The sequence below is a fragment of the Perca flavescens genome, chromosome 12, assembly GCF_004354835.1.
Source record: "Perca flavescens isolate YP-PL-M2 chromosome 12, PFLA_1.0, whole genome shotgun sequence".
NCBI classification, from domain to species: Eukaryota; Metazoa; Chordata; class Actinopteri; order Perciformes; family Percidae; genus Perca; species Perca flavescens.
This window is the reverse complement of record NC_041342.1, coordinates 15,889,766-15,903,710: the sequence shown is the minus strand read 5'-3', so window position 1 is coordinate 15,903,710 and position 13,945 is coordinate 15,889,766. Positions and strand designations below refer to the sequence as shown.

General features: G+C 42.1%; 1 protein-coding gene across 2 annotated transcripts in view; it reads right to left on the bottom strand.

The window, feature by feature from the left end:
* The window catches only part of spidr (scaffold protein involved in DNA repair), a 34,134-nt gene that overhangs the window by 13,114 nt on the left and 7,075 nt on the right, over nt 1-13,945 (bottom strand). For both annotated transcript variants that reach the window (XM_028594206.1, XM_028594208.1), the window contains exons 6-10: nt 13,512-13,741; nt 12,599-12,696; nt 10,889-11,108; nt 6,079-6,283; nt 4,707-4,933 (exon numbers count right to left, since the gene is read on the bottom strand). In XM_028594206.1, the coding sequence (XP_028450007.1) occupies nt 4,707-4,933; nt 6,079-6,283; nt 10,889-11,108; nt 12,599-12,696; nt 13,512-13,741 (980 nt within the window). The remainder of the gene's footprint in view (nt 1-4,706; nt 4,934-6,078; nt 6,284-10,888; nt 11,109-12,598; nt 12,697-13,511; nt 13,742-13,945) is intronic.

The window sequence follows — 13,945 nt, the reverse complement described above, 5'->3', positions numbered from 1 at the left end:
TCTTTTCCAAGGGGCCCATTCCAGTACAATCGGCTGCTGGTCGGGTACTCACTGCCCCCCCGCACTTTTTCCAAGTGCATGGAGACGGCACTTCAGCCGTTGCGGAAAAAAGACATCAGGGTCCTGTTCTATCTGGACGGTCTGCTCATTCTGGCCCCCTCCCTGGAAAAGGCAGCGCTGCAAACTATGCAAGTTTGCGACATCTGCAAACACTGGCTTCGCCACGAACTGGCAAAAAAAGCTCACTGCTCCCCGCACAATCAATAGTTTATCTGGGCGTGGACATAAACTCGACTGTCAAGAGGGCCAGGCTGTCAACGCCAAGAGGAGACGCGCTGATCTCTCGGTTGTCGCGCACCACGCCATACGCGGCACTGTCAGCGTTGTCTGTGATGCTTTTTCTGGGCATGATGTCTGCGGGTCACGTAGTAGCGCCCCTGGGTGTCCTCCACATGAGGATAATCCAGAGGTGGTCTCACCGCCAGCGCCTCGAGCCTATACGCCACAAGTGGCGAATGCTGACCATTCCTCCCTCTCTTCAGTCAGACCTGGCATATTGAGGAAACCCCCGAACCCTCGCAACCGGGGTTCCCATGGGCAAAGTGACGTCACACTTGACGCGTCCCTTACTGGCTGGGGAGGAATATGCGAGTCGCAGGTGGTGGGAGGAGGATCAGGTGGGTGGAGCTGTCCACGGTGCTGAAGGTCTTCACCCAGTGGTAGCAGGGAGACATCTGTCGTATGGACAGACAACATTACAGCAGCAGCGTTCATAAACCGCCAGGGTGGCGTGCGTTCGACCCGGCTATTGGAAACGGCCAGGAGCCTCCTGCTGTGGGCCCACAGTCATCTGTGGTCCCTCAAAGTTGTTTACATCCCCGGCGTTTTGAACCGGGCGGCAGACCTAATGTCGAAGGGAGGGCCCTCTCACAACGAGTGGAAATTGAATCCCTCTATTGCTCAGGAGCTGCGGAGCAGGTTCGGCAAAGCGGAAGTGGATCCGTTCGCCTCACGAGAGAACACACAGTGCGCACTGTGGTTTTCCTTGAGCACACGGGACAATCCACTCCTCGGCATAGACGCCTTCTCCCACCAACCCTGGCCCAGAACCCTCCTATACGCTTTCCTCCGGTCCCTCTTATCCCTCGCCTCCTGGAACGCATCCAGAAGAAGAATCTGTCAGTCATCTTAGTGACACCGGAGCGCACCAGCGCATCCTGGTTCTCGACTCTGGTTCAGCTGCTGGCGGGTCCCCCCTGGCAACTGCCGTGGCGCAAGGACGCTCCGTCACAGCTGGGCGGCGCGATATTTCACCTCCGGTGGTAACCCAGCGACTGCGGGGCTGGCTGCTGAGCGGAACGCTTGCAGAAATTAGGCTTGCGCACTATCCAGAACGCTAGATCCCCTTCCACTACAGCGTGTTATATATATATATCGTGTCCCCTGCCTCTCGTGTCGGCTTATCTCCAAACATTAGTGGTTAATGATTAGGCTCCATCTACGGTCAAAGCCTACGCAGCGACCATCTCATCCTGCCACGAAGGCTATGGAGAGAGGATGGTTTTTGCGCACCCCCTGGTAAAGTGTTTTCTTGAAGGGGGTCAGACGACAGAAACCCGCCGTGCACCCTCTCACACCCCAATGAGACATAGCACTGGTGCTTTGAGCTCTGGGGAAGCCTCCTTTCGAGCCCCTAGCACAAGCCTCTCTCAGGTTGCTGTCACTAAAAACGGCGCTACTCCTTGCCTTGACGTCAGTTCACTGTCCTGCCTCTCCATTAGAGGGGATGGGAGCGCAGCCGCCTTGCAGCCAAACCCCTCGTTCACACCGAAAAATTCGAACTAATTATTTTCGGTCAAGGGTGTTTTTTCCCTCAAGGGTTTTTCCCCCCCGCCTCATGACAACAACGCGGAGGAGGTTTTCCACTGGTTATGCCCGGCGCGCGCGTTATCACGGCACGTTTTACGCACGGCGGACATAAGGCAGACACAGCAGCTGTTTGTACACTATAGGGAACACTCCCAAGGAGCGGCCCTTTCAAAACAGCGTCTGTCTCACTGGCTGTGCGAGGCTATCACCCAGACCTATAACACGGGCATCCGGGCACACTCTACGAGGGCACTGTCGGCATCGGCAACTCTGTTCAAGGACATGAAAGTAGCCGACATCTGCGCAGCGGCATCCTGGGCATCTCCATGCCCTTTCATCCGTTTCTATCTGCGGGATATGTCTGAGCCCTCTATGACCCACTCGGTTCTATCCTCACTCAACGTCGAATAATACTCCGTTGTATGTGTGCTCTGCCTGGCTGCCTGCTTCCTCTGATGCGATCTTCTGCCAGTGCATGAGAGAGAGAGAGAGGGGAAAAAAAAAAACAAAAACAAAAAAAGTCTATGTCGCAGGTGGCATTGACTACATCAGCTTCGCCCTAACCCAATAGCGTAGACTTAGAGGGCGAAGCCTATACGAAATAAAACGATAGTTACGTTATTGTAACTCCAGATTCTATGAGTATAGGCGTAGCCCTCTAAGATTCGGGCCACCTGCTCCTATTACATTAGTTGAAGAAAAATGATGATGATGTTGGGAGATGAACAACGGGTCCGCTCTGTACATATATAGTATCTGCGGACGTAGTTGAAGCCCGTACTGTAAGCAAGGGCGGGAAAGAAAATCTTCACGACTGCGCATGCGCGAAGGGATAAACCCAATAGCGTAGCCTTAGAGGGCTACGCCTATATTCATAGAATCTGGAGTTACAATAACGTAACTATCGTTTTGAGAGAACCAAGGCAATGTAATCACTATGTCTGTAGTCACGTTATCTAGACATATGGCTATGTACAGTGTTACCATTCTTAATGCACCCATGCTAGCTACCACTGATGTTAGCTACTAGCCAATAGCCCTGGCAGTTTGGGAAACGCTAGTGACGTTACATCACGTTACAGGCATTACAGCATACATACATCCCTTGGATGTATCATAAGATAATACCATGGATTATCTATTATAGTATTAATAGAACACATGATGAATTACAACTATTAGCCATATCCGTTATTACAGCTACAGGACCTCTGGAGAACCGTTATATGAGCATGCGCAGTGAAGGGAGACATGGGCAGGTGCAGTCCCGTGGGTCTGCTCGCATTCATTATGCGCGTTCATCATGCTTAGTTTAATAACTCTGGATTTGTCTACTACCTGTTTTCATACAGAAGTTTAGTTTGTTAAATATATAAAAAATTTTGAGTTGGATACTGGATGTAAAAAGAAGGAAATGGTTCTTCCATAACACTGCACTTTAGATGTGTATAGTTCTATTTTATAACGATCGATTATCTGTTCAAAAAATTTGCTATGTTCTATGCAAAATGTGCTATGTTCTACAGGTCAAACAAAATGAAAAATCGTAATTGGCCTAAAAAAAATTTAATCAGTGCATCTCTAGCGTCTTTAAGCTCGTTGTTTTTGGTTTTACAGCCCACAACTTCTCACTGCTCTCATCAGCATTGTTTCCAGTCACAACAAGCAGCCGTTTTCAGCTAAAGGGTCTGATAAACCTGCTTTGCGCTACAGCCAAACCCAAAACAACAAACAGACAAAGTTAGCGACTAACTGGCAAACACTGTGGTGCATTCAACAGCTAAAGAGCTAGATATTTCCTTCAGGAGTTGGTGGAGACAAAAACAGAGCTAAAAGAGAGTCACTATTGGACTTACTTTCACCAGGTAGCCAAAACAAAACTCAAAATGAATACAAATGTTGCTCTGTGTCTTTTTCTTGATTAACCACTTTGTCAATAACATGTCAGAAAAATTGTGATAATTGCCCACTACAATTTCCCACAGCCCAAGATGTTCAAAGGTCTTGTTGTGTCTGACCAACAGTCAAACTCCAAAGATATTCAGTTAAGTTTCATGTGTGACAAAGAAAAGCTTAAAATCCTCACATTTCAGAGGCTAGAACCAGCATTTCTTTTCATTTTTCTTATAAAAAGGCTTTAATGATTATTAAATTATCAAAATAAGTCGGAATTAATTGTCTGAAAATCGATTAATCGCTTCAAGCCCTATGAGTAAAGTTTTTTCAATGAATATTAATAAAATGTGTAGGATTCAACTTCCGATAAACCAGTTAAAACAAATCTCGCCCCATTCCACACAACTGTACAATTTCTCTAATGCGGAGACTGAGAGGCATGCCATTTTTACGCCCATATACAATATAGTTGCCGTTTCCTTTAGAGCATTAAGGTAATAAAAGCTGTTGCAAACCTGTTCCACCCAGTGGAGTAGGTGTGGGCACCAATTCAACTCTGGCTTGCTGGTGCACGATATTCTGAAAACATGCTTCCTTTCCCGAGAATTGGCCAGAATCGCTCACAGAGGGGCTGGATTCAATTAGAAATGTTTGTGTCCTTTGTCAAGCAATGCCATATGGCTGGAGACAATGTGAGCACTTTGTGGGGCCCACTGCACTGTGAACAATAGCTCGACCACTTACACACATTGTGCCACCAAGGACTGAGACCAAGGAAACCAGCATGCTTTTTTTTTTTTTTTTTCAAAAAGAGTAATTTATACTGTGGGAGAGAAGCATACAAAGAAGATAAAATGTGATTTCTCTTTACCCCTTTTGGTATCAAGTGACAAAACAAAAGGCCTCACTGGGCCGCAAATTATCAACTGGTCCAACAGTACCTGGTTTTGCCTTTTTCTGCAGGAGGAGGAGCTGAGGAAGACCTGGTCGGAAGCCTGGGCTTGAGGATGGACACAGGGATGGAGTAAACTCTCTGGACCACCACCTCCACGTCCTGCCCCACAGAGCCAGCCTGGCCCAGCCCCTCTATAGCTTCCAGGAGAGACAGGCAGTGTCTTGTTAAAACTCCTGGACCTCCAAAACTGCACAGAGCATTGGAGGCCGCAACCTGAAGGGAAGATAGAGAGGGAAATGAGACATTAGTTAATGTAAATCTTGTATTAAACCTTAGAGCTGCAACATTTAGTGAAATAATCAATTCGTTGATTGGCAGAAAATTAATCTGCAAGTATTTGGATAACTCATTATTTAAGATTAAATGCCAGTTTCAGCTTCTCAAGTATGAATAAATGCTGACTCAGTTAAATATCATATGATGAGACTTTCTTTGAGTTGTGGACGGTTGGTTGGACAAAACAATACATTTCAGGAGGTCAACTTGGATTTGGAAACTAGTGATAAGTATTTTTTATTTTATGTTACTATTTTCTGATATGATATCGACCAAATGATTAATATATACAGTATATAATGATAATCATTTGTTGCATCCCTATGCTCTGTGTACGTGTATTAGACATAAACAAGACTGATTTCCCAAGTTTATGCCATACACAGTAATTTGCATACAGTTTGTTGTCGACACACATCATGGGAGTGAGCAGTGTTTTCAAGCATCACCTTTTCTTGAAGCTGCATTAGAAACCCGTTTTAAAAAGGAAGGCATGGCTGATGGTACCATGTTTATTTGTATTTACTTAAAGCAAACAGAGATTTAGATTAAAAAAAATCAAACATACATGTAAACCCACTTTTAAACTTACATCCCTGAAGTAGAGACTAAATGCACCCGTTACTGACTGATTAAATCCTCCACTTATTGTTATTACTTTTGGTAAAAAAAATGTTTATTGTGAAATGAAAGTGATGTACCCTGTGGCAAAACATGTTCGCACAGTTGCACGTGTGATTTTATATGAATTTATAAAATAATTAATTCATATTACATGTATAAAGAATGTTGACACAAGCTTCCTGGTGTGTGAATTCAATTTTGTTTTTTGCAATTAAACAACTAAACCTGAGTAGAACCTTAGGGCCAGTAGCTTATTGGACTGATGCCATTTTTCTATCATAGTGACTGAATGTGCACAGAAAGTGAGTGACAGAGTTTACGAGGCATTACCATGGTTTACAAAGGTGTGTTTGATGTCTCACACAGCATGGACTACTATACAGTACTAAATACAGTACATTTTGAATTGGGAATGAAATCTAAGGCACGTTATTCTAATGACATCAATGCATACGCACGTGTTTGGCATTGATCCCCTCTGTGGTCCTGCATTCCTCCAGTAGTCCAAATATCTTGCACAAAGAATACGGATGGCACCTTTTTGCTGAGAGCAGGCCTCTAGGAATGGACATGTTAGCTGGTTTGGTAGCAGAGTAGACTTTCTGGCTGAAGTGTGTGTTCAGAATAATGTCACAGCTGAAACCCTCTATGGAAAGACTTTGCCTGCAAAGAGATAAAGTTCATTAGTTTTAGATTTGGGGTACAGCAGTAGTTTCAGTGCTGTTGTTGCATTCTACACCTTGACTCTGCACTTTCTTACTGAGTTTGAGACCCTGAATTTACCATGAAATTTAACATATTTAAAAGGTGTTGGGCAATAATAAACAGTTCGGGGTTGTGATTCCGTTGATAACAGATGCAAAGACTCAAAGTTTTTACAGTACATTCAATGGAGTAGATTATTGCACAAACGCAGGGGGCTGAGAGCTCGAGACTTTTGAATGTCAAACTAAGATAAGGTACCAACCACCTCCACAGGTCTCTTTACTAGGTACCACCCAGAGCAGAGTACAACTTCAAAAAACGTTAACATCTCCCGAGACAACGGATGCATTTGTCCTTTTTTACTGAGTAAAAGATACATTTTACATGTAAGGGCTACACCTTAAAAGGCTAAAACTCGCAGCTCTGCACAGCTTGATTAAATCGCTTTCCAAATGTGACATCACGTGTGGAAAAACACTGGCTGAGAGTTCGCTATTTAAAAAAATAAGACAATGTGTGACCTGAAGTGCACCCCGTGTTTCATTTGACCCATTTTGAACCATTACCAGCTCATACTCATCTGCATGTGCAAAGAAGGAGATGCTGAACTTCTCTCCACACAATTTAAGAAAAACATTTCCGGTGAAGTGTTTTCTAGGTAAATGACACACACCTGAGCGGTACAAAGCCTGAGAATAAAACAACTTGAATGACAGCCAGATAATTATACGGCCCATTGTTTGTGGTAAGTTTGAGTGATGACTTAATTCCATCCATATGTGACAAGGATAATAGTGTCTGGAACCTTCCCAACATGTCAGAGCTAGCCTAGTTGAACACACACACACACACACACACACACACACACACACACACACACACACACACACACACACACACACACACACACACACACACACACACACACACACACACACACACACACACACACACACACACACACACACACACACACACACACACACACACACACACACGAAGTGGAAGAAACCATTTGTTAGGATATACATGGAAAACAGGAAGGGAAGAGAATATAATTCAGAAAACAAATCATCATATACCCTTAGTTGACAATTTTAGGTAGACCAAGCTAAAACTAAATGCAATCGATGCGATCTTTGCAAAGGTTATTAAGTTCTGTTTCTGTCTTTATTTAGGCGTTTAAGGTTATTGTAGGGGCGGTAGTTTGTCATTCTGTTGAATTGTATTCCATTAGACAGAGAGGTTTCTCATATTTAGTCCATCCTCATTGATATAAACGAGTCAGTGTAAATGCGGTGTCCTTTCACGAATCAAAGCGGAGCATGCTTCATAATAATTAGAAACAATTATGGTTATACTGTATATTCACAAGATAAATATTTCAATAGATATTCAAACTTCCCAGTACATAAAGTAGAGAGAGGGTGGACACAATTAAATGCCTGATAGAGTTAAATCAAAAACTAAATAAAGTTTTAAAATGATAATGTAGTCTTTACAAAGTATTTGTTGCAGGTTTTTGTCCTTGACTGCCTTTAAGCAGGGTTCAAAATTAGCACCATTTACCAGTCAAATGCTGGTAAAATATCCAATTGGCTAGTAGATCTGCTTCATTAACCAGCCAAAAAACAATGGTAATCTATTAAGTGGCTGATAAAAAGTTAATTTACGGGCTGTGAATATTCACTAGCCATTTGGCTGGTGGACAAAAAGGTTAACTTTGAACCCTGCCTTTAAGTATACGCACATGTTCATGGCACTGTTTAATCCATCTTCACCATATGCAGTCAAGCAAGACTAATACAATGTCATGCATTTGCCACATCCAGTACATACTGTATACTTTACCATGCTTGTGCAGATACTTGGACAACTCATCCATTAGTCACTTAACTGAAAATGATACCGCAGGTATTCTGACATTCAATCATTTTAGTCATATTAAGTGAACATACCTAACGTCTGTTGGTTACACTTCTAAAATCTGCTTGCCTTTCTATGAATCGTATGGTAAAAGAGATACGAACTCCTAGTCAGAGTAGGCATGCACAATGATATTCAACATTTTAGACTAAATATTTACTTGAAAATGGTAATACATAATACAGCTAGATATCCATAAAACACCCCCAAACAGAGTGGCTGGATTTTATTTTACAATAGAAAAGTTTTTTTTTTTTTTTTTTTTTAATTCAGTGGACAGTAACATTACTTTACATTAAGTATATTTAATCAAGTACCGTACTTTAGTACCATTTTGGAGTACCTGTACTAAGTATTTCTATTTCTGGAGGGAAATATTGCACATTTTACTCACGTATTTGAGAATATAGTTAACAAAAACAGTTGTCAAAGTTATTAGCTACTTTTCAGATTAATACCAACCTAAAACATACGATCAGTTTATAATATACGATGCAATGTTATGCATTCAATTACCTAGCAGGATGTAAATCAGTTATAATGAGTGCCATTTCAACCAACTTTAACAGTAAAGTAGTCTTTACACCTAAGGCACCACAACAAATTCCTTGTACACACGTAGTACGTGACACTGCATGAGTATTTGTACTTTTGATGAAACGCTTATCATTTCATCATCTGAGCAGAGATTAGTTTTTCATTGACAGTCATACTGTAATGTTAGGAGAGCGGAACGTACAGTTCACGGGAACAGGTACAACACCCGCCCAGGAAGTGTGATACTTTTGTGAACAGGTGAGTGGGCAGAGGTCATCATCAGACAGGTATCCAGGTGAAGGAGTGGCCCCGGCTGCTGCCGTCACAGCCTGTAAATGAATAATCCCTGCAGGTATTTCCGTTCAAGCCTCGGCCCACTCACAACAAGGCGTGGGAGGTGGGAGGAGCGAACATACTCACTGCAGGAATTGTGGAGGAGTTTAACCCCTTATGAGTGCAACGCAGGAAACTGATAAGAGGAATTTTATCAGATGCACTGATGCTCTAAATTCCAAGTTTTTCCCATATTAGCCTGTCCAGTCCAGTCGGACAATATTCAACATGTCATCAGCATTTCCTGATGATGACTGTTTTGTTATGATTTAGGTACTGATTTTTGAGTTAAAATATTGATTGATTTAAAATGTAGACCAAATGCAAATTACTGCTGAAAGTAATTTACATAAAATAATAATATAATAATAAATAATTCTTTGAAAGAGTAAATTGGAGTGTTTGGTGGGGGCTCTATTTGATCTTGTGACTTCAGGAATAGAATACAACAGGGAAGGAGAGGTGCTGAAGCCAGAGATCCTTTCAAACCACCATGTGTTTTCAATCTCAGCCCTTTGGCTCCAACCACTCTGCTCCCAAATGCTCCAGAAAATAATCCTGTGTTTTTTCCCCCGGCTTGCTGGAAATGACCTAACTACTGCCAGGAAGAGGAATGTGAAGCATTCCCTGGAGCTGTTCGTGACGTCAGAGCGCTGAGGAGGCCTCTGCGCTTCCGCCAGCCTGGATATTCCAGAGTACACTCAACCTAAACTCCCAACAGCTGGAGTCAACCACTGCCTCACTCCAACTCCAAAACAATCACGAAAACACACAAACGCCTCCCCCCCCTCCTAGCCTCTACGCCCTGTCTCACATCTGGGCCTTTGCTGCTTATTATTGTGAGCTGAGAACAGTACATTTTTAAACTTCAAACCTAAAAGAATTCTGAGTTCTACAAAATTATTTTTAAACTTCTTTTCCATGTTGAATGTATATTCAAGTGTTGTATTTTGTCAACCAGTATGTCTCCTCAGCATTATTTTATGAGATGCGGTTACTCTTTGTCCTGCGCAGTCTCATACTGTTTAACTTTTTTGCCAAGAGAAGATGTTAAAAATAAAAAAACGGAAGCGCAAGAAAAAGTTTCATCAGTAGATTATTACTACATTCAGACATTTTATAGACGTAATGATTAATCAAGAATTATAATTAGCAGATTAATCAATAATCATAATCAGACCTTTCAGACCCTGCTAACTGCCCTTCCGCACCAAATATTCAAATCAAACTGCATGCAAGCTGCAACAAAATGCAATTTTTGTTTAGACACATTTTAAGACGTGCTTCAAATTAGAATTTGTGTCTGATACAGTTTTCCCACAAAAAGGATAAATTAACAACTTAAGTCTTGTAAAATGACATCTGACAACAACACGTCTCCTACTTTACTGAAAAGTCCAGTCTCAGTGTATGTTCACTGGAGGTTTCAAGTTTCCTCATCACACTTGTGTAAAAGTTGCATACTGGATACAACCTTGGCTCCAAACTAGTTGTGAGGTCATAGCATCTTGCAGCGGCCCGGGTTTGAATCTGACTGTGGCCCTTTGCTGCGTGTCATCCCCACTTTCGCTCCTCCCTTTCCTATCTATCCACTGTCACTATCAAATGAAGGGAAAAGCCCCCCCCCAAAAAAAATCTAGTGTCAAACTCTGCACATGCATCATTCTGCACAGTGAAGCTCAAACATCCAGGTAAAGTAACAATAAGCAAACCATATTTTAAAGTGGAGGGGGACTTTAAAGTGTGACATGTCCTGCATCCTCTCACCATGGCGGGTATATGTGGACGATATCTCTGGGTGAAGGAGTCAGCTGGGCGGCAGTCTCTCTGTTGAACAACACCAGCATAAAAGCTTTTGACCCAGAGAGAGGGTTACTGTGTTGGTGGCCCTCTCCGGGAGGCCGGTGGTGCTCACAGTGTGCCAGTTGCATGCTGCACTCCTCCTGAATCTCCAGCACCTCCAGCACCAGCACGCCAGGCCTGTCCACTGGAGAGCAGAGCAACAACAACACAGATGTTGAGTGTGTGAGTGTATATGTGTGTGTGTGTGAGAGTAAAAGAGTGCACGCTTGCTCTCTGTTGGACTCATTATGCATAAGAGACTAATTTGCTTTTAGCATCAGAACAATTTGCACTGCATAACTGTGAAGCTGTTACTGACTCAGGCCGAGTTGGATATGAAATCCTGCCGAGTGATTTGGAATTTTACCATGGTGCCAACTGTGCTTTTGGCCAGAAACAATAAAGTCGACAGAGATAATTAAGAAGAGAAAATCGAGACAATGTCCTGAAACTGTAAATCAAAATTAAATAAGACAGCAACTTGGCTGCATGTACATTTTGTGTGTAAACTTGATTGCACTGAATTGTGAAAATTGCACCACGAGAGCTCACAGTGGGTGCAGTTCAGTGACGTAAAGTCGTAAAACCCCTGAAAGTGGCCAGAGGGGGGATTTTAATATGATAAAAGTAAATCATATCAAAGACAGCAAAAAAATTATTTTGAGTGAAGTTTTAACATGCATTTGTCCAAACATGAATTTGAAGTGCTTCATTTGTGCTTTGTGCATTTAGGTCCCAGATTACAAATCATCAAAATAACCCGGGGCAGTAGGCCAACACTATCTTTAAGTCCTCCTCTTAGCCTATAATAATAATAATAATAATAATAATAATAATAATAATAATAATAATCTGATAAGTTGTAGGTAGGGCAGTATGTAGGGCAACAATTCAAAGTCTGTGCGAGTGCAGTTACATCACACGCCAAAATTACAGCAACAAAGATAAACAGGTGTCCTGTAACAGCATGATCTAGCCAGGTAACAGTGGTATTGTTAAGAATGTACCAGGGAGTGGAAGATATATAAAAAAAAAAAAAAAAAAAAAACTCCCCTTAAAACATTAAAATGATGCACGCCATCTGACTTTAGTTGTTTGAAAACTCTATATGAACGGAAGCGGTCGTCAATGCAAAAAACACTACTGATTGGAACTTTAAAAATGAGGTCAAGTCAAAATAATCCTCCACGCTTCAATTCTTTACACATTACGCTAATCAAACATTACGCCACAAACGCTAAGTTGGATAAGGTGGGTGTTTTCTTTTTCCACAATCAACTGTCACCTTTAAGGCACTGCTTGTGTCCTATTATAAAAGGAGATACTTAACAACAAGAGAACACAAGGTGTTTGGTACACCACGGAAAGGAAAAAAGAACTAGGCAAGCAGTTTCCTGTCACCTACATATTGAGTTCAATGTTCGGCGCCACAGTGATCAACCTACAGCCGGCACTTCTCTCAGCGTGCCCTCTCCATACGATCACAAAGAAAAGAATCACACCTGCTCAGAGACGGGCTTCATCCCACTCACAAATCCAGGTTCAGCGTTAAAAGTGAATGGTGATTCAGAGGTGAATGTGTGCGGTATCCTGGGTGTAATTGTGGAAAATCCGGTAGCTTTGTGCGTGGATCACCTGTTGTTGAGGTGTCAGAGATGGACTGGTGCCTCCAGAAGCTAACAGCTGACCTCTGTCTGCACTGGAGTCGATTCAGCCTCTCAGCCAGACCTCCACTATGCAACAAACAAACACAGAGGTACAGTAGATGACGTTACGTAAGAACAAAAGAGTGTGTAAAACAGTTTATTTCAAAGAAAAAGTTTGTCTGATGCAAAACACAAGCTGTCGAAGACTACAGATAGCCATCTGTCAGAATTGGTGGGCTTGGAGATGGCAATGACATTCAGCACCCACATCATGACACCAGGTGTCCCTTTCATCATCGGTTCTGCAGTGGAAACAAAGTTTGACGGTCGTCTGGCAGCAAGCAATACGTCTTGTTCGTTTGATTGCTCTTATAATGAGGCAATACACTGTGACACTTGATATATACTGTATAATAATGTGTGGTAGAGATGTAGAATTGGGCCAGTACTAACCTTATTAATCAGGTATCGGCTACAATAATGGCATTATAATATTCTGTGTTTATATGATCAGTCAGTCACAGCGGGTAACTGACTCAGTTTTCAGCGCCACAACAATCCCTGGCCTCATGTTACCTCGTGTTCCACACACTGTAGTAAATTGGGAACATTAGTACTGGATCGGGAATAGGTATCAGCAGATACCAGATACTTCGTTAAGATATAGGGCTGCATGAGTTGGAGAAAAAGTCATATTGCGATTACGACGGCGATATAATGGCATCATGAGTTTACTTGATTAGCAAGGAAAATGCAGATAATTAGCTACTAAAATGTATGTTATCACACAGAGTGACATCGTGATTAGATATAAGAATCAGTATCACAGTACAAATAGCTGAACTGGTGCATCCCTGATGTGACTTTAAAAAAAATAAAAAATATAAAATAAAAACTCAAACCTTTGAAATTTCCTTTTCTTTTTGGCGGAGTCTTCAGGAGTCTTGGTCAGCATCTTGGACTGTGGTTTCTGAGGCGTCTGCAGCATCGCCTGAGCAGATCTGACCCAGTCACTGATTGACCTTTTGCTGCCCTCACCAGTTTGGAGAGGAGAGTCCGGTCTACTCAAAGTCACTGTGCCATCAATACTCTCGCCATCAGACACGTAACCTGAGATCTCTAGCTCTGTCATCTGGGGATGAAGTAAAAATTATAATAAACTTAAAAAAATAAAAATAATATAATAATAATAATAATAATAATAATAATAATAATAATAATAATAATAATAATAATACCCAATTTTGAAACCGGGCAAGTTTAAATTAATCTGAACAGTGTTAAATTGCAGATAAAATACCACTATATATCAGGTGGATATTAGATATTTAAAATG